This window comes from Sphaerodactylus townsendi, linkage group LG17 (assembly GCF_021028975.2).
Source record: "Sphaerodactylus townsendi isolate TG3544 linkage group LG17, MPM_Stown_v2.3, whole genome shotgun sequence".
NCBI lineage: Eukaryota > Metazoa > Chordata > Lepidosauria > Squamata > Sphaerodactylidae > Sphaerodactylus > Sphaerodactylus townsendi.
Genome location: NC_059441.1, coordinates 7,562,930 through 7,588,498, shown reverse-complemented (window position 1 = coordinate 7,588,498; position 25,569 = coordinate 7,562,930). Strand labels below are relative to the sequence as shown.

At 51.0% G+C, this 25,569-nt stretch overlaps 1 protein-coding gene across 1 annotated transcript in view; it reads left to right on the top strand.

The window, feature by feature from the left end:
- Positions 1-689: 689 nt before the first annotated feature.
- Positions 690-25,569, top strand: part of LOC125446155 (unconventional myosin-Ie-like) — a 36,525-nt gene continuing 11,645 nt past the window's right edge. The window contains exon 1 of the mRNA XM_048519706.1: positions 690-826. Coding sequence (XP_048375663.1) covers positions 824-826 — 3 coding nt within the window. The 5' untranslated portion in view covers positions 690-823. The remainder of the gene's footprint in view (positions 827-25,569) is intronic.

The window sequence follows — 25,569 nt, the reverse complement described above, 5'->3', positions numbered from 1 at the left end:
ATGTGCCTGGAAAGGGCCATCCCTTTGAGGTTGTCGTCTTATGAGAACCCAAAGAGTTTCCAAAGCAAGAGGAGGCTGGAGGAGGTTTGCTGTCGCCTTCTGCCTCCTGTGTGCCCCCCCCCGCCCCCCCAGTGCCTTCTCTGGTGGTGGTGGTGGTGGTCTCCCACTCAAGTACTAAGAAGGGCCGGCCCTCCTTAGCTTCCAAGATCAGGCTAGCCTGCCCTGGGCCATTGGGTTCCCCGGCGACAAGATGCCCCTTCCCAGCTGGGCACTGGGACCCTGGGTTTGTCCCCCTCCCTGTTGTGTCCTTCTGGCCCAGAGTTCACTAGCAATCATTTTCCCACTGTAAGCTCCCTGGGGCAGAGATCAGTGCGTGTGCGTTCACCGCACAGACTCACACACACACACACGCTGACAGTGTAAAAAGTCTGAGAGGCAGGCAGAGTGTGGCTCACAAGGGAGCGCAGCGGGCGTGGGGCTGGGAGGGATAGTGGAGCATCCTCCCGAGAAGGGAGGCTGGGTTCCCTCGCTGGCCAAGGCGCTGGCTGCTCGCCTTCCCCTGGCTGGCTGGCTGGCTGCCCGGGGGCCCAGAGAGAGAGGGGGGGGGGGCAGAGAGGCCGGGCGGACGGGGAAGGGGCCGGCCTCCCGTCCGGCGGGCGGGGCACCGGAGCTCCTCGGCGGCGCCCGCCTCCTGCTGGCCAGCCGGCGTCCGAGCGGCTCAGTCCCGGCCGGAGCGACGCGGGGCGCAAAGGCTGCTGCTGCTGGGCAGGAGATGCGCTGCGGGGCCGGCGGCGGCGGCGCGCCCAGTTGAAGGACGCCCGAGATGGTGAGTGAGTGAGTGAGTGGGCGCGGGGCCGCGCGTGGCACGGGGGTGGGGGGCCGCGCTTGGGGGTGGGGAGGGGGCTGCCGGTGGGCCGGCTCGGCCAGGTGGGTGGAAGGCAGAGCGCGGCCAGAGCCTGGCGGGCGGGCTGGCAGCGGTGCCCTTCCCCGGGAGGCTGTGGGGGGACCCCTCCCTCCCCCTCTCTCTCTGGGCCCGGGGTGGCTTCCGAGAGAGCGGCGCTTTGCAGAAGGGCTTCTTGGAGGCGGCCGGACGGGACCCCCCCCCCCCCGGGGCACTCGGGCTGCTGCCGTGCCCAGCCTTGGCAGCTGCTTCCCCCTGGCTGAGCGGGCGGGCGCTTTGGCAGCCTCTGCGAAGTCTCTCTCTCTCTCGCCCTCACTCTCTTCCTTGGCTTGGAGGCCAGCAGGAGCCCCCCCCCCACGCCCCCCGGCTTGCCTTCCACCCTAAAGAAACACATCCAGCCCCCTCTTGCCAGAATCCTTCCGCTGGAAGACCAACGCTTGTGCCCTCCAGAGCGGGCCAGCCCTTCTGGAAGCCAGCTCAAGGGGGGCAGGAGGGGCCGGGGGCCAACCGGGCCCCTTTGAGCCTCACTTGGCACCGCCAGGAAGACCCCCGCCTGCCGCCGCGGCCGTGCCGGTGGGCTGGATGCGCAGGGGCTCAACAGCAGCGCATGGGTCGGTTGGCACTGGAGCCCTTGACCATGAGTGCTGTCCCAGTGGTACGGGGGGGGGGGGGAGAGGAAGGCACCGTGGTCAACCCCGGCACCAAAGTGGGCTTTGCTGGGAAATCAGCACCCCCCCCCCTCTCTCCCTTTTTGCGCCAGATGCACTCTGGTGGCATCATGCTCAGCAGTGCTCCAACGACCACGACGCAGAGCGCCTGGCCATCAATTTGCTGACACAGCAGGCCGCTCTGGCTGTGTGTCATCCATGCCGATATATTTGCAGCTGCAAGAGAGAGCGGCTGGCTGGCTGGCTGGCTTGCTTTCCAATGACTGGGTGCCCTTGCAGGCCAGAGCCACGCAGCAGGCTGCCAAACACCTGTGGGGCGGGCAGGCGGCAAGTAAGGGCAGGCAGGCCGGCCGGCCGGGAAGAACTGGGGATCTGCTGACAGGGCAGGCTGGGCCAGAAGCGGCAGAACCCTCCACGGGCAGAACTGGGAGCTGAATAGTTGGCACCTGTGGCTTGCAAGAGAGATGTTCAGGCTGCGTTGTAGGAGGAACCTCGAATTCTCTGGAGTTCCTCGGTGACACGGTGCCTTAAAAAACACACGGGTTCTTCATTGCCAGTCTCCTGAAACATTCGGCCCCGGGGAGGAGACCACAGCTCCGTGGCAGAGCACCTGCTTGGCAGGTAGACACCCCCAGGGCCCATCCCCAGCCTCTCCTCTGGGGAAGCAGGCAGCCAGACGCAGCAAATGATCCCGAGCTAGAAAGACCCACGGCGGCTTTCATGTGAGGCTATATATCCTTGTGGAGAGATGGGGCACGCAGCTTGTCCTGCGTGCAGATGATCCGTTTCCAGAATGTCAGGAGAATGTCTCTGCCTCCTCAGGCCCTGCCAGTTGGGGGTAGACAATTCTGAGCGAGATGACTCGGTAGACGGCGGCTTCCGCGTATGGGAAGTGGCTCTGTGGTAGAACACCTGCCTTGCTACGCAGAGACAAGCGATGGCAAACCACCTCTGAAAACACTGTGCGGTCGCCTGACATCACCTGTGACTTGGTGGTACTTTACACACAGGTGCACGCACACACACAGGAGCAGCAGCGGCGTAGGAGGTTAAGAGCTCATGTATCTAATCTGGAGGAATCGGGTTTGATTCCCAGCTCTGCCGCCTGAGCTGTGGAAGCTTATCTGGGGAATTCAGATTAGCCTGTACACTCCCACACATGCCAGCTGGGTGACCTTGGGCTAGTCACAGCTTCTCGGAGCTCTCTCAGCCCCACCTACCTCACAGGGTGTTTGTTGTGAGGGGGGAAGGGCAAGGAGATTGTGAGCCCCTTTGAGTCTCCTGCAGGAGAGAAAGGGGGGATATAAATCCAAACTCCTCCTCCTCCTCCTCCTCCTCCTCCTCCTCCTCCTCCTCCTTCTTCTTCTTCTTCTTCTCCTCCTCCTCCTCCTCCTCCTCCTCCTCCTCCTCCTCCTCCTCCTCCTCCTCCTCCTCCTCCTCCTCCTCCTTTGACTGGAAGATTTCTTTCCCGAGTTTGGTACAACAACAGGAAGCAAATCTGTACCGTCCTTAACTGACTGCTGAGGTTGGGTGGGTGGGTGGCTGAGGAGGGTGAGGCGCTGGGGCAAACCCAACCGTGCAGCTTATTTGAAACTTGTAAAAAGGATCTGGCAGGTACCAACGGTTTATTCTACACTACCCCTGAGACTTATTCCACACTGCGTTGTCAGAAGTGCAGCCTCTTTACTTCACAAAGCCCCGTGCTCTGCCCTTGGAGCAGTTTGCTGTGCGGCGCACGTGACTGCTGTAGGGACAGAATGAATTCTGACTTCCTCACGCTGACTGAGCCATCTCTGTCCTGATTCCCCTTGTCGCTCAGTCCTGTTGAAGAAACTTGCTGCTCGACTTTGGGACTGTGTAATCAGGCATTTTTAAAACATCAATTCTAATGCACGTCTGGCTTAAGACATGTCTGGTGGTGAAATAAGAGCAAATCTGGCGTTCCACCCAGCCGTGGGGGGTGTTCCACCGGTTTTCACGCAGCTCCCGGGTTTTGGAAAAGAAAGAAAAAGAAACTTCAGATGTTTCATAAGTTCTGTAGGATTTCTGGAAGTGTGCGGGAGCCGGGAGCCACACGCACAGGCGCCGAATAATGTCTTCATTGTTGCTCTGCTCACCCGTTGGATTGATATTAATGTTCCCTTTGTGAAGGACCACCTTTAAAAAGGTCTCCTCATTAGTTCTGATGACAGCCGTGACATTTCGGCAGATCAGCCGGAGAGCGATGCGAAGGTTAGGACATCTCTCGAAACGGGAGCTGCTGAATATTTCAGGAGATGTTATTGCTCGTTTTGGGCTGCGTTGGGAGACGTCATGGTTTCGTGGAGCTGAGTTCTTTGAGCTGGACGGATATTTGGATTGTATATTCTCAGTAGCATAAGAACATAAGAACAAGCCAGCTGGATCAGACCAGAGTCCATCTAGTCCAGCACTCTGCTTCTCGCAGTGGCCCACCAGGTGCCTTTGGGAGCTCACCTGCAGGAGGTGAAAGCAATGGACTTCTGCGGCTGTTGTTCCCGAGCACCTGGTCTGCTAAGGCATTTGCAATCTCAGATCAAAGAGGATCAAGATTGGTAGCCATAGATCGACTTCTCCTCCATAAATCTGTCCAAGCCCTTTTTAAAGCTATCCAGGTTAGTGTCCATCACCACCTCCTTTGGCAGCATATTCCAAACACCAATCACACGTTGTGTGAAGAAGTGTCTACCGGGGCGGGGGGGGGGGGGCAGAGAAACAGGGGTAGCAGACTTCACCTGGCTGTGCGCATGATGTAAAAAACCCTTGTCTTGCTGGGAAGCCCGTAGGAAGGTGAGCTGCTGAAGCTGTTCTAGAGAGAGCATGATCCTTGTGAAGGTCCATCCTTGTCTCATCTGCCTGGCAGGGACTCTGTGGAGTGTCAGGCGGAAAAGAGTATCCCCAAGACCTGCTGTCTGAGATGCCCAGGTCCTTCTGAACCCGGGTCCTTCTGCATGCCAACAGAGGCTCGACTCCTGAGAGGTGGGCTCAGTTGGGTCCTGCAGCTGCAGCCTCTCACCTGGTAATTTCTCTGAGCCTTTCTCCTCCTCCACCTCCAGCAAACATGATTTCTTTTCCCAACAGCTGACTCCCAAAGAGGGAAAGTGAGGGACAGGAAGTTGTTTTGCAATGGTGAGCCTGCCACTGAAAAGGCCTTCTCGCCAAATGAGCGTCTTTGGTTTATGACGCAGGAGGCCTCCTTTTGTGGTCTTAATTCCTGAGCAGGGACACAGGGGAGAAGATATCCCTGCCCAAGCCAAGCAGGGCTGAAACCAGAGGTGGGATCCAGCAGGTTCTCACCAGTTTCCGAGAGGGGGTTACTAATGATTTGTGTGTGCCGAGAGGGGGTTACTAGTTGGGTCCGCTTTTCCGTCTCCACGCCCTCGCCTCCCCGAGAGGCATCCTGCCTTTGAACGTGAAGGTTCCATACAGCAATCGCGACTAATAATGTCACTCCCTGAACTGGGTTAATCTCTTTCAGGTACTGCAATTCGTTGATTCTCAGCCTTTCGTACCTTTTATCTCACCCGTCTCTATCAAAGAACCTGTGTGTTTCACCATTGCTGTGTTCAGATTTGTGAGCTGGGGCATTTTCTATAATGTGATGATGATTTAGAAATGCCCTGGTGCAAAAAAAATTTGGGGGGTCATGGTGGGGTGGCTGCCCATGGGGGGGGGGCATCCAACTCAGGTTTTGCCCAGGGCTCAGGTTTGTCTAGGTACGCCTCTGCCCCCTTTGCTGAGGGGGGGCTGGCGAGGGAACCTGTTACTAAAATTTTTGGATCCCACCACTGTCTGAAACCGTGTCTGTATGCAACAGGCAGGAGTTCCCTCCTCCGAAATCCTCCAATCTTGACCTAGTTCGCACTCTGAAAATCCACCCGTCCAGGAATAAACCTGGATTGCCCCCCCACCCCAAAACCACTGAAGCCTTCATTGTGGTATTAAATTTAGATGACCCAAAAATCCAGGTGACTGAACTGTAAATTACTATTATTATACACCTGCTTGAGTCTGAATACTTTCTGGCCCTGGAACCACAAGACTTTAAATGCTGTAAGATGATTTGTATGCAGGAGGGATCAAGATTGCAATTCTGGACACCTTGCCCCGATTGCAAGTACCGAGGCTGAGAGACGCAGAACCTCAAGTATTAGTTTGAAAAGCCTTAATTGGCGAGAGGCCCTCTTTGACGTGTGTGGGTGTAAAGTGCCACCAAGTCTCACCTGACTTATGGCAACCCACAAGAAGGGGCTTTCAAGGCAAGGTGGTTTGCCGCTGCCTTCGTCGGCAGAGCCTTTCTTGGCGGTCTCCCATCCAAGCATCGACACAGCTTAGCTTCCAAGATCTGATGAGTCTGGGCTGTGTTGTGCCTCCTTTTCTGCCAGACTGATAGATCGATGGCTGGAAGGGATGTTCATATTGGGAGTCAGCCATATCTGTGAATGCAAGTTGCTAGTGGACCACAACAGGTGGCAGGGCTCTGGCTTCCCGGTCCATTGGGTGGGCCGCTATGGGAAACATGGGGGCTTTCCCCACTTACCTCTTTTTGTGTGCCAGCCCGCGGCCAGCCCGTGTAGAAAAGCCTCCGCAGCTTTTGAGCGCGGAGAACTCGTTCCCCACTTGTTTCGCCCTTTCGCAACTTAACAAAATAACGCGGGGTCACAGAGCAAGTCTCCCGCGGCAATCGGCATTCTGATTGGCTGGCACGCGTGCATGCCATGGACACACGGAAGCAGCGGCCAGCATTGTGATTGGCTGGCACGCGAGTTTGATTTGGGATTGGCTGGCACGCGAGTTTGATTTGGGATTGGCTGGCACGCGAGTTTGATTTGGGATTGGCTGGCACATTTTCACGTGCTCACGTGCTCATGTGCAGACGTCATCATTTCGACGCACTCCCCCGCAACGACTTGATTGGACTGGAAAATGAAAGGGAAAACCAGTTTCGTTTTCCAATGCCTCTGTTCCCCGCAACCCCGCGCGCTCAACGGCACTTTGCCGCAAAGCTGTAGAGCTCGAGTAACGTAATGTGGGCACGTTACCTTGTGCTCACGTGCACACGGCTCAATTGTGGCGTTTTTGCATTGTAAAAGATTTGTCGCCACGTGATCACGTCATCACATAGCTGCCTGTCGCGTTATTTCTGACGGGGACAGACTTCCTTGAAAAAATGGAGAGGCCTGTTTGCCTGATTGGTGGGAAGGTTGTACGTCACAGCGAATCAACTCCGCGCAAACATCTAAGTTCCCCACCACCCCGCGGCAAGCGCGGGGCTTCAGGAAAAGATTCTGTTTGAAGAGCAGCTGATTTGACGCACGCTAAGGAGCCGGGAGAGCAGCAGATTCGAGGCAGCTACGCTGTGGCTGCTGGTGCGGTGGGGAGCGTGGAGGATCCCCATGTTTTTTCGAGTGGTTACCCCGCGGCATATGGTGAGTGGGGAAAGCCCCATGATGTCGGACTAGGTGGGCCATGGGTATGATCCAATGGGCATCTTCTTATACAGATTGTTCTATGAGCCTCCAAAGGATCCAGCGGCAGCCGCTTTTTCAGGAAGGTCCACCCTCTAGAACTGGGCATCTTTATCTGGGCAACTGCAAACAAACGGGGATCATCCTTATTCCCCTTCTCGCAGCCCCAATCAGCTTGATATTTTCCCTCCAAGGTCAAGATTAGAGCCCCAGACGCACTCGCGTTGCTGGCTCCGGCTGGAGGGCTTCCTGTTAGGGAACATTTAACGTGTTTCTTTAACCTAGTTTCTTGCTGACAAAATTGGCTGAAGTGAAGCAGAAAACTTGTTTCTCCAGGAGTTATTTTGAAACTTACATCAGCCGCCGCCGCCGTCTTCTCCTTTGCCTGCGTCTTGGCACCCCCCCTCCTACATCGGCCTGAGAGCCAGCGGTGTGCATCTTGGGATGGGAAGCCAGAGGCGGCTGTTGGAGCCCGCTTGCCATGGGGCTGAATCACCTGGGTCAGCTGAGCCCAAATCTATAAATTGTTCCCTTCTGTTCCCCTGGTGACTAATCTGTATGTCTGAGACCAGTCGGAGTCTGACGGCTCCGGCCTCGATTTATGGCTCTCTTGCAAAGCGAGGCCTCCGTTTTGGCAGATGTTGTGTTGCACTTGGGTGGTGCCGCAGGCCTGGGAGGAGAGTTTTGTGTGTAAAAAACACTCTACAAAATGGATGGCTGTGCTGCTGCAGCTGTTGTGAACTGTTCTCCACCAGAGGTGTTAAGCTGGGATGAAGAGGAAGGAGAAGTTTTGTGGGGACATCTTGTGGCCCCTTCTACTTAGGCCGGGTGTCGAGAGTCTGCCAGACTCATAAATAAACCTGCAAGAACTTATAAGCTCGCAAGTTCTCCTTGCCTGCCGCTTGGAGGGTATGAATACAAGGTGCTTACTGCAGAACGGAAAGCCTGAGTGTAAGGAATACCTTCTTCCTTTTCACCAATAAACTTTTGGGTCTCCCCATTTGGGTGTTTCCCACTACAAGGGAGTGTTCTGTGTTTCAGCTGAAGTTACCTGCCATTTCTGTCCTGTTTTGGTTGTGGCTTCCTGGGACAAATCCATACCTGCAAAGTGACTTACTGTTTGTGTCTATATCCCACCCCCAATTTAAGTTAGCAAAATAGAAGTTATTAACAATTGTACCTGGCTTTTCTCCCCGAAACATCTTATGTCATTTTCCTCTCCTCCATCTTATAATAACTCTGTGAGGTAGGTTGAACTGACAGCGTGTGACTGGTCCAATTTTTGCAATTTAGCACCAACAGAATTGCAGAGATAACATGAACACGTGGTTCACATTGTGCATTGTCTACATTGTGCTGGAGGTGTTGCAAGGAGTGAGCATGCATTTGTATTCTCCCAAGATGTGAAGAGCGAACTCTTTTTGGTAAGCGGAGAGTCAGTAGTGGGCTGTGGGACGTAGTTATGAATTTTTTCGTTCGGCTTCCAAAATCAGCGGGAAGAAACTAAGAAACTCTGGCCTGATTCCATACAGCACATAAGCTGACTTTACTTTCCACTATCTCTACAACTGGGCCCATGTAGAGAGGGCCAGTTTGTGCTGTCCAGTTCTGAGCCAAGTGTTGACAGGCCAGTGTCTGTGAGGTGAACAACTACAATTGCTACTGAATCCTGTAACATATTTTCATGTAATCCTGCTTATACAAAGACTGGTGGTGACATGTCCAGAGCTAGGACAGGAATTTGAACTCAGGTCTACCAAATCCAACTGTTGTTTCTGCTGGCTTATCGTCAGCGGCAATGAGATTTTTGGTTCTGGCTTTTTGAAATAAAAGCAGGGCGCCTGTGCTAGATCTTCCTGGGAAAAGCAGAAGGCTTCAAAGTCTGCTGTCACACTGGTTCTTCTGAGATTTCTCCACATGCTTGTTTTCAGAAGGTTATGTTTTTAGGTGTATCAGGCCGAACAGCCATTTTGGTATGTGCCCCCACCACATTCTCTCTGGCATTTCACAGGCCGAAACTGACCAATCAATATGATTAGACTATGCTGTCCATGTTTAAGCATAAGCATTTATTGTCATTGTGCACGCACAACGAAATTTACAGCAGCATTCCTCGATGCACACAATTTCAGACTCATACCCCACCCTCACTTTCCCCTTCCTCCACCCATCCCTACACAGCCCCAAACACATCAACACGAAGCCACGGAGTTCAGCATCGCCACAGCTCTAGAGTAGAAGCTGTCTCTAAGCCTCTTTGTCCTAGTTTTTATAGACCTGTATTGTCTGCCGGATGGTCACAGTTCAAAAAGAGAGTGTGCTGGATGAGACGGGTCTCTCAGAATATTTTGGGTTTTCTTTAGGCTTCGGGAATTATAGAGTTCTTCCAAGGAGGGGAGAGGGCAGCTGATAATTGCAGGCAGATTAGACTATGTTGTCCATGTTGCAGAGTTCTCCAATCCAGATGTCCACCTTCCCTCTTCCTAAAATCAGTGCAGAGTCTAAGAGGGCTTCTGGAATCACTCAGCCTCTTAGGTTGCTCTGGGGGCCAGCTAGGAACCTAGGTTTGCCATCTCTCTTGTGTCTTGCTGTATAATTTGTACGAGAGTTTCATTCATAACTTACATTTCATGCGCAGACTGGACCCCCGCTTCACAGACTGACCTCAAATTCTTTTTGCTGGCAGAAAACGTAAGGCCAGAATTCCACAACCAGTTGTCATCTTTAAAAGATCTTTTTTCACTTTCTGGCTAGAATGTACTCGAGACCTGCATGATGAAACTGTACAAACATGACTTGTATGTTCCTTGTGGCTTGATTTCTCAGAAGAATGTTTTGTGATTCAGTTTTTCCTCCGATAAATGTTTTGGCTTTTGTTTCTTATTCACCTTGTTTGCATATGTCTAGATAGAAAAAAATAATATTCAAAAGTTAATTCCTCCTGAAAAAATATGTTGCTGGAGCTCACTTTACTTGGAAAAATACACTCCTGCCAAGATTCCCTTTTGTGTCGAGCTCTGTTTTAAATGCAAGTGCTGAGGAGCTGCCAGCGCTTTGGGAGTCTGCCCCAACCCAAGAAACTTACAGTGTGGCTTTATCACAATTCTGACTCTGCAGCAGCAATAGTGCAAGAACACTGACTGATGCTGTCCCAGGTCACCACTGCCTTTTGGAAATCACACATTGGCCAAACTCCCACAGGGAAATTAAATCTAGATACAACCAAGTTTCAAATAAATGGCACCTTTTCGTGGAGGTTTCATCCTCCCCACCGCATCGTGTTTCCAGTGAAGACATCCAGGTCTCTCTCAGATACGCATTGTCATGTCTTGACAGAGGGCCCCGTTCCATCCCATGTAATCTCTGCATTGAATTGTTAATGGGGCACATAGAGTTTGGCTGCGTTCACAAGGATGTGCGGCTGGACTCAGAGGACCAACTGTTAGTGAAATGTGTGTTGCTAAGCCCCCCCCCCCCCTCCCAATGCCAAACTGCTCTTGAGATTAAGGAAACTCCTCTGCCTGCCAAGGTCTTGCATCCCTGTGCTGTTAGAAGATGCTCTCAGAAACCATGACTTCTAGAAGAAGAAGAAGAAGAAGAAGAAGAAGAAGAAGAAGAAGAAGAAGAAGAAGAAGCAGCAGCAGCAGCAGCAGCAGCAGCATGTAATGTAATTGTGCATGCACAATGACATTTACAAGCATTCCCCGATGCACACTATTTCAGATCTCACACCCCATCCTCACTTTCCCCTTCCTCCACCCATCCCTACCCAGCCCCAAACACATCAACACGAAACCACGGAGTTCAGCATAGCCACAGCTCTAGAATAGAAGCTGTCTCTAAAACCTATTTGTCCTTGGTCCGCACACGCAAAATAATGCGTTTTCAAACCACTTTCACAACTGTTTGCAAGTGGATTTTGCTATTGCGCACAACTTGAAAGAGCACTGAAAGCAGTTTGAAAGTGCATAATTCTGCAGGTGCGGAATGAGCCCTTGTTTTTATCATCCTATACCCGTGGTGGCGAACCTTTGGCACTCCAGATGTTATGGACTACAATTCCCATCAGCCCCTTCCAGCATGGCCAATTGGCCATGCTAGCAGGGGCTGATGGGAATTGTAGTCTATAACATCTGGAGTGCCAAAGGTTCGCCACCACGGTCCTATACCATATGCCAGAGAGTATGCCGGATGAGACGACCACTGCCTGTTGAGATTCTCAGCTGAATAAGCATGAAACTTGGTTGTGCCCCTGTGGGACCGTGGCATGCACAACACTCTTTGCCTCTCCTTTCAGCTCTCAGGGAAAGTACGATGATAACCTTGGACCCTTGTTATCTAAAAACTGCTCTGGGCACTTGGAACGTGTAAATTGGTGCGATATCAAATGAGCCTGGGGGATGCATCCTGCTTTTGAAAAAGGAGGCACTTGGACGGAAAAGCCACAATGGCCTAGTTCAGACGCCAACATCTTATTCGGCTAACGGTTTACTGTAACAGCAGAATAAGACAAGCAGAACATTCATCCGTGTGTCACACACAGGAACTCTTGGCTGGCAAAGGGGGGGAATTGTCACAGATTATAAATGGATATTTGAATTTCTGATGAGAAGGAGGGAGAGAAGACATTGTGTGGAATGCTGTTTAGACACATCACTGTTGGACAAAGACTTATAGTTTGGTTTTGGCTAATCAGATTTTCATATGTCGTATTTTTATGCCAGGGAAGATGTAATTCAAGCCAGATCTTTAAAAAAGCAAAAGCATGTGAAAGACAGCATGGTTGTAAGCATTAGTAGCAAGGCACTCCCCCCGCCCAACTTTATAGCAATGTGAGACTGATGATTTGTTTGTTTTTTTGCTGGCTGTATGGCCATGGTTTTTTGTTGATATTTCACGCACTCCTGAAACACAGGCACTCCCTTTCCATGTGGCTGCGTACTGCTTTAAACTAAATTGAAGTTGGCATGTTTGCTGGTCTGGAAGGCATCTCACTAACACTCCCTTCAATGCAGGGCTCATAATTGAGGAATGGCGCGGGCAACATAATTGGGGTGCCATTAAGAGAGGCAGCATGAGAACAGGACGGATCCCATCCTTTGGGGAGGCCTTATCTTTATCTACCTTTAGGAAAGGATGCAATACACTTATCTTTGCTCCGTCTTCTCATTCAGCTGGTGAAATACTGTTTCTTGCGTGGGGCCGCTAAAGCTTCTGCCAGAATAAATCTGTCGACTTTAAGATGCCGTGAGGCTGCTCTTAGACCTCCTGTAGCTGCCTGTCTAGGACCTGTGAGGTAGGTTCCCATATCACTGAGAGCTGGCTAACCTGGTACAGCCCATAGATGTCAAACTCGCGGCCCTCCAGATGTTATGGACTACAGCTCCCATCATCCCCTGCCAGCATGATGCTGGCAGGGGATGATGGGAACTGTAGTCCATAACATCTGGAGGGCCGCGAGTTTGACACCTGTGAGTGATGCCAAGGCCTAGAACAGTTTATGGTAAAAGCGAGAGTGAGCCAGAGGCGATCTAATTTAGAAGTCCCTAACGTGTGGGTGGAATGGTGTCCACTGATATCTGCCAAGTCGTCTTAGAAACTGTGTGGGGCTTTTGCAAGGTTTCTGATTGGTCACTGGATACCTGGTTGGCTGTGCAGATTTTTTTTTTTTAAAAAAAACACTGCTTTGGCATCAGTTCCCACCAGAATACAAGGACTTTCACTGCATAACTGAAGATATGCTGTGGCAACCACCAGCTCTGCCTCCTCTTGTGGCAGCCATTTTGCAACAGGGCCCCTCTGTGCTGGGTCAGAATTCCAAAGGCGCCTGCAGGCTTAAAAAGGCTGGAGACTTTTGGTGTCGTTCACAACCAGTCTCTGCCTCAGCACCAGCTAATGAGTGGAAGAACGGAGTTCTCATTTCTCTGTGACGTAACAAGAACATCTCCGAGTTTCCGTGGCATCCTTGGTGCCTCTAGACATGCCTATGGTGTGGAACTGCTGGGTTGGATGGTGTTGCGGGGCCAGTTGTGGGTGTAACCCACTATTGTGTGTTCTGCTGTATCCTTGTTCTGCAGGAACAGTTAAGTCACTTGCAGAAAGTCCCGAGCCAAAACGCCATGAGTAACTTCCTCCTTTTCATACTTGCTGAACCTCCCAACTTCTTCTGTTCTTTCGGAAGATTGGGGGGTGGGGGTGAAGACAGATTTAATTAGTACCAGCAGGAATGTTTCACACCCAATTTGCTGCTGTCTGGCAGAAACGGATCCTGCTTGATTTTATTTTTCAGTAATGCCTACTGCCAAGGAAGGACTGTTTAATTTAATTAAACACGTAGCGAATACTTTCTCAGCTTGGCCCCCTCCTTTTATCCAATTTCTCCTTCAAGAGAAAGAAGCTGGGTCTCTGCCATTGAGAGTCTAACAGACTCTTTCGCATCTCTCTGTCAGATCAGGGTCTTTGGTAGGAAGTCCCTGTTTGGGTTGTTGCCATAGGAGTCCTTGTCTGTCACAGAGTGACCTTGAATGGAACATCTAAGCCTTTGCTCCCAGGTGATGTAGTCTTTGAGATCCAAGCTACAGGTGTGCGAACCATCCTGGAGGAAAATGCTTCCTTTTAATCTCTGCCATGATTAGCAGACCAATCATTAATTGTTCACAGTCAGCAACAGCTTCTGTGGGAGTCCAGTCCGTGCTGATGGGGCAGAGCTGTCCTCTTGTGCTCATTATTTTTGCTGTCAGTAATAAGGATGGGTCAGAACTTATCAGATTTTATGTCATTCTGGCACTCAGGCAGACTTAAAGGGAACTGTGAGCATTGGGCGTTTTGTCATTTTTCCTTTGTTTTCTAGTGTACTTGGTGAGACACCGGCTAGTTCAGGGGTCGGCAACCTTTACCAGCCAAAGAGCCATTTGGGCCCGTTTTCCATGGCCCCGAAGATCTACTGAGCCGAAGAGGCGACTCCACACGGAGCCGCCTCTGGTTTGGCCCCTCCACTCACCTTTCTTTCCAGCGCTGCTCTGGAGGGCTGGAGGGACATGCCCACGCTACCCTCTGACCTTCAGACCACATGGAGCCGCAGTATAAGGCTGAAAGAGCAGCATGCGGCTCCAGAGCTGCAGGTTGCAGACCCCTGGGCTAGTTGAAGAGGGTTTTTTTTAAATATCTCTGTTTTTTCCCCTGAAAACAAATTTTCTCTGTACAATGATGATTAATTTTCAGCAAAGTTAATTACCAGTTATGAAATCTTCTTCCACCTGTGGTGTCTCCTACTTTCCTGAAGAGTTTCTTCAGACAGCAAAATCATTCTGTAAAATAAGATCAAAGGCCTGCATTTCTTAGGAAGAACAAATAGAAGGCCTGGCAGCATTTTAAAGACTAGGAGCCTTTTATGGCTGGAATGAAATCTTCGCCAGGCTTTCAGGTGTCCCTAGATTTCTCTTTTTGGCCGTTTCCGCACGGGCGGAATATGGCGGCCTGGGGACGGCAAAAATGCCATCCCCAGGCCGCCATTGCGCTGCCCGCCCGGCGCCGAGCCAGCGTTTCTAAACCACGATTCCCCAGCATCGTTTTTTGGAAACGCCAGCTGGAAGCTGCTGCCGTGTGAATGGCAGCAGCTTCCTGGCGCTTCCCCCCCACTCCCTTACCTGCTCTCCGGCCCTCCGGCGTGTCGCCGGGGCCTGGGGACACGCCCCCCTGCTCTGCGACACAGAAGCAGGCGCGCAGGGGAGGGGAGGCGTGTCCCCAGGCCCCGGTCATGTGCCGGAGGGCCGGAGAGCAGCTGAGTCGACCGGGCGACGGCGCCCAGCGGCGCCGTCTCCCCGGTTCTTTCTGGGACCGTCCGTGTGGACGGTCCCAGCATCGTCGGGTCGGCGTCAAGTATGCCGACCCGTCCGCTTCCGCCTCCGTACAGAAACGGCCTTTGTTTGCTGTAGCAGACCAGTGTGGTAACCCCTTTGGAGTGATTTCCTTGGAACCGCCAGTAGTTCCCAAAAGCCATTTGAGCTCCTCCTTGGGCACATAATCCAGGAAACTTTCCCCAAACTTCACGTAGATAGACATCGGCTAAGACGCGTGCTTTCTCTTGCATGGCTCTTGGCACTCCTTTTCCAGTTGCTTTTAAGGCAGCTTGCCAGACTTCCTTTAGCAGGTGAAGTAGTGAAGCCCTCCTCCCAGATCTTTGTTATTATCGTTGTGAAGTGCAGGTGTGCAAACAAGGTCGCTTTTGGCGTTGGCCGTGGCAACGCGCCTTGTGTGGAACACAATTCAATCAAAGCCAAAGCAGCCTGGGCAGCTGAGGCTGCGACGGGATAGCATAGCAGTACTTTATAGATGCAGGCCCAGATGGATGGACGTGGCATTTTACTCACCCCTTTGCATGTTCCAATGAGTTATTTGCAACATTCAGAGGAAAAGGGACGCTCTGCTTGCGAGCTGAGCTGTTATGGGCACAGCCTGGGCTCGTGTGTGGATACCACGCTTGCACGGAACACAATACTGGCTGCAGAATTCAGCTTCTTGAAAGCAAGTTTCCCAGCCATGCAGATATGTGTGGACACATGTGGGGAGACCTCACGAGGCAGAGAAGCCGTATCTCAGCTGTTCGGAAAGGTCTCTGGTGCTTTGCCTAGCTCCTCTGATCAGCAAAGCTGGGATAAATGCTGCAACACAACATCATGCAAATTCACACTGTTTGCACAACACGTTCAGGTTGCATGATGTGGCTGGCCTTCATGCACGACTGGAACTCCCTGGGTGTGGACATTTTAATCACTGTAAGGCGCTCTTATTCAGGGCAAGGTGCCTCCGCTTAGGGTTCGGGTAGGAGATGGTTGCCAGAAGCTTTCGCCTTGAGGGCTTGTCTTCGTGACTTCTTGTTTGTTGTTTGATGGGATCTGCCAGCTGCACTGTGGAGTCCGCTGGTGACATCTGCTCTTCTGCTGCTTCCTGCATTTGGCACCACGGTGGTGGTGGCAGCGGACAAGGAGTTCTCAAGCTGACACATGCTCTGAATTAAGCCTCAATCCAACTGCTTGGTGCAAAGCAGGGAGAGAGGGGAGAGCTCTAGACTGGACCAGCGTAGCTTGGAAGAATGTGAGCCGTTCTGGGTTGCATCGCCTCTTGGAGAAGTTGCACTCCAGCCAAGCAGTACCCGAGCATCACCCTGGAGCCAGTGGCTCAGCAGTGACTCAGCAGCAAAGCCGGCTGGAATGAGTAAACTCCTACACTGGCTTTCTGGGAAGCCCCCTGGTCGCTTTTTGGTGCGTCTCCAACAACGCTGGGTGGGCCTAGCCCAGCCCTGCTCTAGTTCACAAGCTGTAAAGAGGGCAGAGTGTGGGGAGGGGTGGCTACTGCTGGCGTCCTGATTCGTGCCTTCGTGACGTCGGTGCAGTGCAAGGAACAGGTTCTGGCATTCAGAGGTGACTCTCAGCAGGTTCAGGCACAACAGTGACATACAGCGATGACACCTGCCTGAAAACCAGATGCTTAAGTTAATTTGGCGTCGATCCTTTGATGTCTCCTTATGTCGGCCAGGGGAAAAAAAAAACTTCATATAATCATGTAGGCGCACGCAGTAAAACCAAGGCCCCTTCCGCACACGCAAAATAATGCATTTTCAAACCACTTTCACAACTGTTTGCAAGTGGATTTTGCCATTCCGCACAGCTTCAAAGAGCATTGAAAGCAGTTTGAAAGTGCATTATTCTGCATGTGCGGAATGAGCCCAAGAGATTGCCACAGCTTTGTTTGTGCCTATCAGTCTAAGAGCAGGACTTGACTGAAAAGATGGAGCCATGAAGACAGATTCTGGTTTACCTTGAATTAGACAGGACAGGAATATTTGTAATTGAAGGGCAGCTCCAATGGCTTGCTTTAGCCTGTGGCAGGTTTTATTTTGATTTTCCATTGATAGAATTAAGCTTATTTTGATATAGGAAAACTTCTGGTAAAAAAAAATTATTTAGCAATCAGTGTGGGTGAACAAACTGAAATGAAATCTAGAAAACAATGGCGGTGCTGTGGTTTGGGGTGAAAGTGGTTGGAGAATAGGTGTTCCATTTGCGCTGAACATGGTTGTGGTCCTCCTGAAGGGGCAAGCTTGACGTTTGGGCACGCTCCTGGGTACTTGATTGGCTCTGGGTAGCCAAGTAATGGAGGGGGGGTCAGGGGGTGTTTTCCCAAATTATGTTAGCACCCAATGGTGGGATCCAAAAATTTTAGTAACAGGTTCCCATGGTGGTGGGATTCAAACTGTGGCATAGCACCAACGGGGCTGGGCACAACGGGGGCGTGTCCGAGCATTCCGGGGGCGGGGCATTCCTGGGCGGGGCTGTGGCAAGGACGCAGCCGCTGCGCCGGTCCTTGGGTGGGAAACGAATGCACGCAGGCGCAGGCTGCCACGCACGCCGGTGCACCTCCTGCTAGACTGCTTCAAGTTCTGCGCGCTACTGCTGAGAGGAGGGGCGTCACTAAGGCAAAAATCACGTGGCAAAATCACCCATTAGTCACCCCCTCTCGGCACACACAAATAATGAGTAACCTACTCTCGGGAACCTGTGAGAACCTGCTGGATCCCACCTCTGGTAGTGCCCCAGCTGCAGCCTCTACTGGAAAAGGGCTGAAGCGACAAATGTCTTGGTAGCATCCAGGATGTACTCCTGTGACACATTTTATGTGTTATGTGGCTCAGGAGGTTACGGCTAAGATGTTTCCACGGGTTGGCCTGAGCGACCCTTCACCCTCACCTTGTTCTACTTGGCAGTGAACACTGATGAGACTCTGAGCCCAGGACCCTAGATATTAAATGCTCAAAATGCTTGGAGTTCAAAGGACATAGTCAGCCCCCTGCACCTGTCAATACTGGCTTGCACTCTAGGTGACCAGATGGTCACCTTTGTGAACCGGGACAGACGGGCGGCCACGCCCTGTCACAGGGTGGGAAAAGGGAGTGCCCCACAAGGCCATGCGCTCCTGCGGCCACGCGTGCGCGGGAGGCTGCCGCACTGCCTTGTGCCCCAGAAGGCAGTGCGGCAGCCTTCCAAAATAGGGAGACTGGAAATAACCCGCAAGACGCGGGACAAATTGTTTGAAGGCGGGACTGCCCCACCAAAAGCGGGACGTCTGGTCAGCCTACAAAGCCGCCTGAGAAAGTGTTCTTGCAGGAACCCCCTCTGCCAGAAACCACTCTTTGATAGGAATCTGCGGGAAGGTTGTCAGAGTAGCCAGCCCTGCTTTTTGCAACACACACACACACACACCTTTAACATTGTATACTTTAATGGCTGACGTGGCTGCCATGTAGCTTGCCCCAAAGAGAGAGTCGGCACATGGCACAGGCTGAATGCCTCTCTGTGTGCTCCATAGCCCATGCTTGGTGTTCCAGCTGCAATTGGGGGCAAGGAAGCAGCCATAGGCCAGACCACCCAAGTGTGGACGCTTCTTGGCTGGTAAAGAGAATGAGGCTGCAGAGGCAGCAGCCAAAAAGTCGGCTTTGATTTCTCCCCCCGACCCCACTCCAAGCGTGCTGAGTGTGCCAGGAGAGAAAGAGAGAAACGTAATCTTGTCAGCATCATGCCGAAGCTGCGGTTTATCATTTAAAAAGTCCAGGCTTGAGATGGGGATTTAAGAACATAAGAACGAGCCTGCTGGATCAGACCAGAGTCCATCTAGTCCAGCTCTCTGCTACTCGCAGTGGCCCACCAGGTGCCTTTGGGAGCTCACATGCAGGAGGTGAAAGCAATGGCCTTCTGCTGCTGCTGCTGCTGCTGTTGCTCCCGAGCACCTGGTCTGTTAAGGCATTTGCAATCTCAGATCAAAGAGGATCAAGATTGGGAGCCATAGATGGACTTCTCCTCCATAAATCTGTCCAAGCCCCTTTTAAAGCTCTCCAGGTTAGTGGCCATCACCACCTCCTGTGGCAGCATATTCCAAACACCAATCACATGTTGTGTGAAGAAGTGTTTCCTTTTATTAGTCCTAATTCTTCCCCCCAGCTTTTTCAATGAATGCCCCCTGGTTCTAGTATTGTGAGAAAGAGAGAAAAATTTCTCTCTGTCAACATTTTCTACCCCGTGCATAATTTTATAGACTTCAATCATATCCCCCCTCAGATGTCTCCTCTCCAAACTAAAGAGCCCCAAACGCTGCAGCCTCTCCTCAAAGGGAAGGTGCTCCAGTCCCTCAATCATCCTTGTTGCCCTTCTCTGCACTTTTTCTATCTCTTCAATATCCTTTTTGATATGTGGCGACCAGAACTGGATACAGTACTCCAAGTGCGGTCACACCACAGCTTTATATAAGGGCATGACAATCTTTGAAGTTTTATTATCAACTCCTTTTAGAACCCAGAACTCCTGTTGTCTGTGGCTACAGCCTGGATCTGCAGAAAGAGCAGGTGGCCAATCCGGAGTCTTCTTGTAGCTTACCAATTGCTCACTGCATGCCCTGGTTGCCTTTAGGATCCGAAGGGTGGGAGGGGAGTGTAGTCTGTGGTCTGGGCAGACAGTCTGAGAGTTCCCCAGGACCAAATCCTGGCTTTCCTGGTGATATTTAATGCCTTGAGTTCTGGGCCGTTTGATAAGCCTAGCTTAGCTTTGGATTTTGTAAGCACTCTATGGGGATGTCTGTACAAAATGCTTCAGCCTCTTTCTTTGGCTGGAGATTTGACCCTTGGAACAAAATCCTTTTACAGCAGATCTGTGAGTAGCGGGTGCTGTGGACAGGCCAGGGGGAACTGTCCTTCTTGTGCTCTGTTTGGATGCTTGCAGGAGCATCTGGGCAGCTGCTGCTTGGAAGCAGATCGCTGGACACAACGTGTCACCGCAAGGCACAGCCTTATAGTCTTGGCTTAGGGATTTATCTTGTGTGCCGCTGTTTGTTCAGTCTGTTTACCATAACCTGGAGTGTGCCAAGACAGAGGCTGCTCTGCAAATGAGGGCAGCGTGAGGCAGAAGTGGTATATTTACAGTGGCGCACACATAAAACGCATCACATTTGCTGACGGTTCTGTGCAATCTGTAGCCACCCAAATCTGTAGCCACCACTTGACCTCGCCCCAGTGAGCATTCGCCTGGTTGCTGCAAAGGTCAGGGGAGGTCTCAAGGGCTGTTCCAGTTCTCCTGGCAGGAGCTGCTTCTTCCAAGTTGCACAGAAGGCTGGCCAGCCTGAGAAAGTCTGCAGTAGCATATTTATTGAGCACTGTGGAACTTGGCTGGGTTTGGGGGTTTTTGGTTCGTACAGTTTTTTCCGCCCTCGTCGGTTACTGGACCCTTCCTCTCTTCACTTTCTTCATGCCGTGCAGATGTGGTTTTGTATTAGTTGAACACTAGTCAAGATTTGTGGGGGCAGACTGAAAACATGGCTCAGCTGATTCCTTCAGGTAATGTGTGGCAGAAAGGCATGGCATTCCCAGGGGAGGGACGGAGCTGCTTCCAAAGGTCCCTTCCTTCTGAGAGGGCCAGCAGCTTCGTGGTAGAACTTCGTGATTTGCATGTCCGGGGTCCCAGGTTCAGCCCTTGGTGGGGCCAAGGGGCTTCTTCAGTTTCCCCTGCAACCTGCGGCTCTCCAGATGTTTATGGACTACAATTCCCACCAGCCTGATGGGAATTGCCTGGCCCCGGAATGCCGGCGCGTCCTGTCGTACTTACCCTGCCCCATTAGGCGCTTCGCGGTTGAATCCCACCACCATGGGAATCTGTTACTAAAATTTTTGGATCCCACCACTGCATGTCCGGGGTCCCAAGTTCAGCCCATGGTGTGGCCAGGGGGCTTCTGCAACTTCCCCTAGAGTTTATAACTAGAGGCCTGAGTGCACTGTAGAGAGATTCTCTTTGTCTTACAAAAACCCAACCAACAATTGGGCCACAAAGTCTATAGAAAACCATCTCAGGAAGGAACTTAATCACTTAAATTAGGCTTTACAAGCAAGCAAGTGGCTTTTCCATAACTGAAATCAAAAGGGCTATAACACAAAGGAAGAAAATAGATTACACACTTGAGGAAAAACAAACCCGCTTGGAGAAAGAAAAAAAATACATATCCTATATAAAAGGAATCACTGACAAGGAAGGAAACTTGATGAAAAAACACAACCCACAGCCAGTCTACAACCCACCAAGAAAATACAACGAATGTTATGATCACTGAAAGACAAACGAAACTCACTTACTTCTGTAGGTGTTTACCGTATTCCATGTGGCTGTTGAAAGGTGTATGTTGGAACTACAAAACGCAGGATTGTCACAAGAATTAAAGAACCTGAAAGATACAGCAGATTTTACCAGCCTGAGAAATCTGCAGTGGCAGAACATACACTAACGCAAACTGAACACAAAACCTTATTTGAAGACAAAGAAGTGCTTGACAGGTTTAACAATGACTTACATTACACAGAGAAGCCATTGAATTACAGAATCATAAGCACAGTTTTAATAAAAAGGAAGAAAGTTTGAAAATAAACAAAATCTGGCTACCTGTACTCAAACTTCTAAAACTTTAAAAGACTCCTTAAAACAACCCACCTCCTCTTTCCTGAACAGAGTTGACAATTAACCTCATGAGCGTTCCACACTCACCACTGTGAGACAAGACTCAGAGAAAAAGAACTGTGAAGATCCTCTGAAGATGCCAGCCACAGATGGCTACATAACCTGAAAACTTCACAACGAATATCTGTTTCATACTACTAATATTTAACCTTTCAAATTCTTGGGGGTCTGCAACCTGCGGCTCTCCAGATGTTCATGAACATCTGGAGAGCCGCAGGTTGCAGACCTCTGTAATATTTGAAGTCTGTCAGGAAAAGGGTGAGACATTTGAAGATGAAACAAATGTCCCTGGGCTTTGGAGTTGTGCTGTAGTTCTTGAGGAGCAGCAGTGGCATAGGGGGTTAAAAGCTCGTGTAACTAATCTGGAGGAACTGGGTTTGATTCTCCGCTCTGCCGCCTGAGCTGTGGAGGCTTATCTGGGGAATTCAGATTAGCCTGTGCACTCCCCCACATGCCAGCTGTGTGACCTTGGGCTAGTCACAGCTTCTTGGAGCTCTCTCAGCCCCACCTACCTCACAGGAGGCTTGTTGTGAGGGGGGAAGGGCAAGGAGATTGTCAGCCCCTTTGAGTCTCCTGCAGGAGAGAAAGGGGGGATATAAATCCAAACTCTTCTTCTCTCTTCTTCTTCTTGAACATAAAGAATAAAAGCACCTCAGATGAAAAACTTGCATGTTGGCCTGTCCCTCTGTTTTAAAACCAGTTTGTCTTGCGCTTAAAGGTATTTACGCACATTCTGCGCACTCTTTTCCGTTCTCTTCCGTCTCCGTGTGATACGGATTACGTAATGCTCCAGCCAGATCTCTGCCAGGGACCTCACCGGTCTGCCTTAAGGAAATGGATGCGCACATGTTGTTATGATACCCAGTGTTTCTTGACAGCTGGGAAGCAAACCTTTGGAAGAGCCATGAGTGGCACATCTGGCAAAAAGATCTCCTTGCTAGGGTCATAGCGCAGCTGGAGCAAGGGAGCCTGACGCGCAGGGTGTCTGTGCAACAGTCTGTGCAGAAAGGAGGCTAAAGAGAGAAGGGGGGTGGGAAGAGTTTCATATGGAGCTGGCTGATGCTGACAGTTTTCAAGCGGATTTTGCTGCTTCACACTGTAAAATCCTTTCGCCAAGGAAGTGGATTGGAGGGTGATTGTTCGGGGTGTGTGAAAGTGCAAGAGAGTGGCCCAAGGTCTCTGCTCGCTGCAGAGATTTGAACCTAGCCCAGTGGTGGCGAACCTGTGGCACTCCAGATGTTCATGGACTACAATTCCCTTGGCCAATTGGCCATGCTGGCAGGTGCTGATGGGAATTGTAGTCCATGAACTGGAATAAATTCTCACAAACTAATCTGAAGCATCTTCTAACAGCACCAGCCTGCATGGCTGCTGTGGGACAAATGTAGACGATGGCTCATCTGATAGGGTTGTTGGAAGGATTTGTTTTGTTAGCACTGTAACAAGGATGCTGTGGTCGTGGCACAATTCCTGTTTGTGTCTGTGGGTCTTTCCCAGGAGAACTTCCCGGTGGACTGTCTTCTCCTCACCCCTGTATCGAACCTGACCGTCCCTCCTGATTAAGAACATAAGAACGAGCCTGCTGGATCAGACCAGAGCCCATCCAGTCCAGCTCTCTGCTACTCGCAGTGGCCCTCCAGGTGCCTTTGGGAGCTCACAGGCAGGATGTGAAAGTAATGGCCTTCTGCTGCTGCTGCTGCTCCCGAGCACCTGGTCTGCTAAGGCATTTGCAATCTCAGATCAAGGAGGACCAAGATTGGTAGCCAGAGATCGACTTCTCCTCCATCAATCTGTCCAAGCCCCTTATAAGAACATAAGAAAGAGCCTGCTGGATCAGACCAGAGTCCATCTAGTCCAGCTCTCTGCTACTCGCAGTGGCCCACCAGGTGCCTTTGGGAGCTCACAGGCAGGATGTGAAAGCAATGGCCTTCTGCTGCTGCTGTTGCTCCTGAGCACCTGGTCTACTAAGGCATTTGCAACCTCAGATCAAAGAGGATCAAGATTGGGAGCCAGAGATCGACTTCTCCTCCATCAATCTGTCCAAGCCCCTTTTAAAGCTATCCAGGTTAGTGGCCATCACCACCTCCTGTGGCAGCATATTCCAAACACCAATTGCACGTTGTGGGAAGAAACTTTTATTAGTCCTAATTCTTCCCCCTCCCAGCATTTTCAATGGATGCCCCCTGGTTCTAGTGTGGTGAGAAAGAGAGAAAAATTTATCTGTCAACATTTTCCACCCCATGCATAATTTTACAGACCTCAATCATATTCCCCCCTCAGACATCAGATTGTACTTACAACTTGAATTACAGGTTTGTCGGCACGCTCTCCTCCCAAATGGTAAAAGCTACTTAGAAAAATCCAGTTAAATGGAGAGAGGAAAAATCCAGGCATGACACAGCACAAGCAGCCCAGAGATTCCACTCATGGAACTGGTGTGACTGGAAAGGCCAGCTCGAGGAGAGATGGAATCGTCTGCCCCTCTTCTGACCGGAGGCTGAAACTTCCCCTCAGCGGGTATCTGACACAGCACCTCTTCTTCGACTTGCAGGAGGATAACTGGCGTGCCGGTTTCTTCCCCCTGCCAACTTGGCAGAAATCTGATGAGAAAAGAAACTTGGTTGGAAACAGATATGGCCGATTGTGTTCTGCCATTCTAGGTCAAGGTGGGAAAGCTCAAACCACAGCATAAAGGATCCACTTCCATGTTCTGGTTGCATGGCAAGCAGTATCCCTAGTAACACTTTAGCATTTCAAATTTGCCTCTCCCTTTTTAACACTCTGGGACAGGGGTCCCCAAACTACGGCCCGGGGGCCAAATGTGGCCCCCTGAAAGCATTTATCCGGCCCCCCAGGCATGGCGGCGATGGCTCCATTCATGTGCAGTGGGGGCTCAAGGGAGAGGAGGAACCGGCCCCAACGGCTGTTGATAAAGTTACATGATGGCACCTCCAAATCTCCATGAATTTTCTGACCCAGAGTTGGAAACCTTACACGTGGCAACTCCTGCTCTGCCCTTCCCTCTCGGCTACTCCATGTGTTGCTCTCAGGCTTTCTGTTCCGCCTCACTCCCATTGGCATCAGCCAGGCTGGCGAATCGCTCACTGGCTGCTAGGGAGGAAAGAACCCTGGAAGATACCTGATCCTGGGTTAGATGGAATGTTTCATTGGGAAAGTTCTGCTTTTTTTTTTTACAGGGGAAGGTATTCCACAGCCTCCCCAACAATATTTGGAGCCCACCCTGTACTTGACATACTTTGGTCACTGTTCTAAAAATAGACCATGACAGAAAGGCTGAAGGGTGAAATCAAACATTTTACAATCATTTGTGCATAGGAATTTGTTCATAGTTTTTTTTAGTCCGGCCCTCCAACAGTCTGAGGGACAGTGAACTGGCCCCGTTTAAAAAGTTTGGGGACCCCTGCTCTGGGAGCTGTGACACCTAGATCTACCGTCCCCCTCTTTTGGGAGGGTTTTGTTGATAGTTTTAATACGGGACGCCGAGTGGTTTTTGTAGAACGCTGTAATTTTATGTTTTTAATGATGTTATTTACATTAATTATTTATTGTTTATGTAATATTAATTTGTTGTTCACCGCCCAGAGCCCTCAGGGGATGGGGCGGTATATAAATATGATAATAAATAAATAAATAAATTTATATAACATTTTGCATCAGAGAAATAGTGATCTTCAGAAAAGAGCCCGTTAAGGTGGGCTGGTAGCATTGTATCTGTCGTAAAGATGGACGGCATTTAGAGTTGAGAACTGAAGAAGAGTTTGGATTTATATCCCCCCTTTCTCTCCTGCAGGAGACTCAAAGGGGCTTGCAATCTCCTTGCCCTTCCCCCCTCACAACAAACACCCTGTGAGGTGGGTGGGGCTGAGAGAGCTCCGAGAAGCTGTGACTCGCCCAAGGTCACCCAGCTGGCGTGTGTGGGAGTGCACAGGCTAATCTGAATTCCCCAG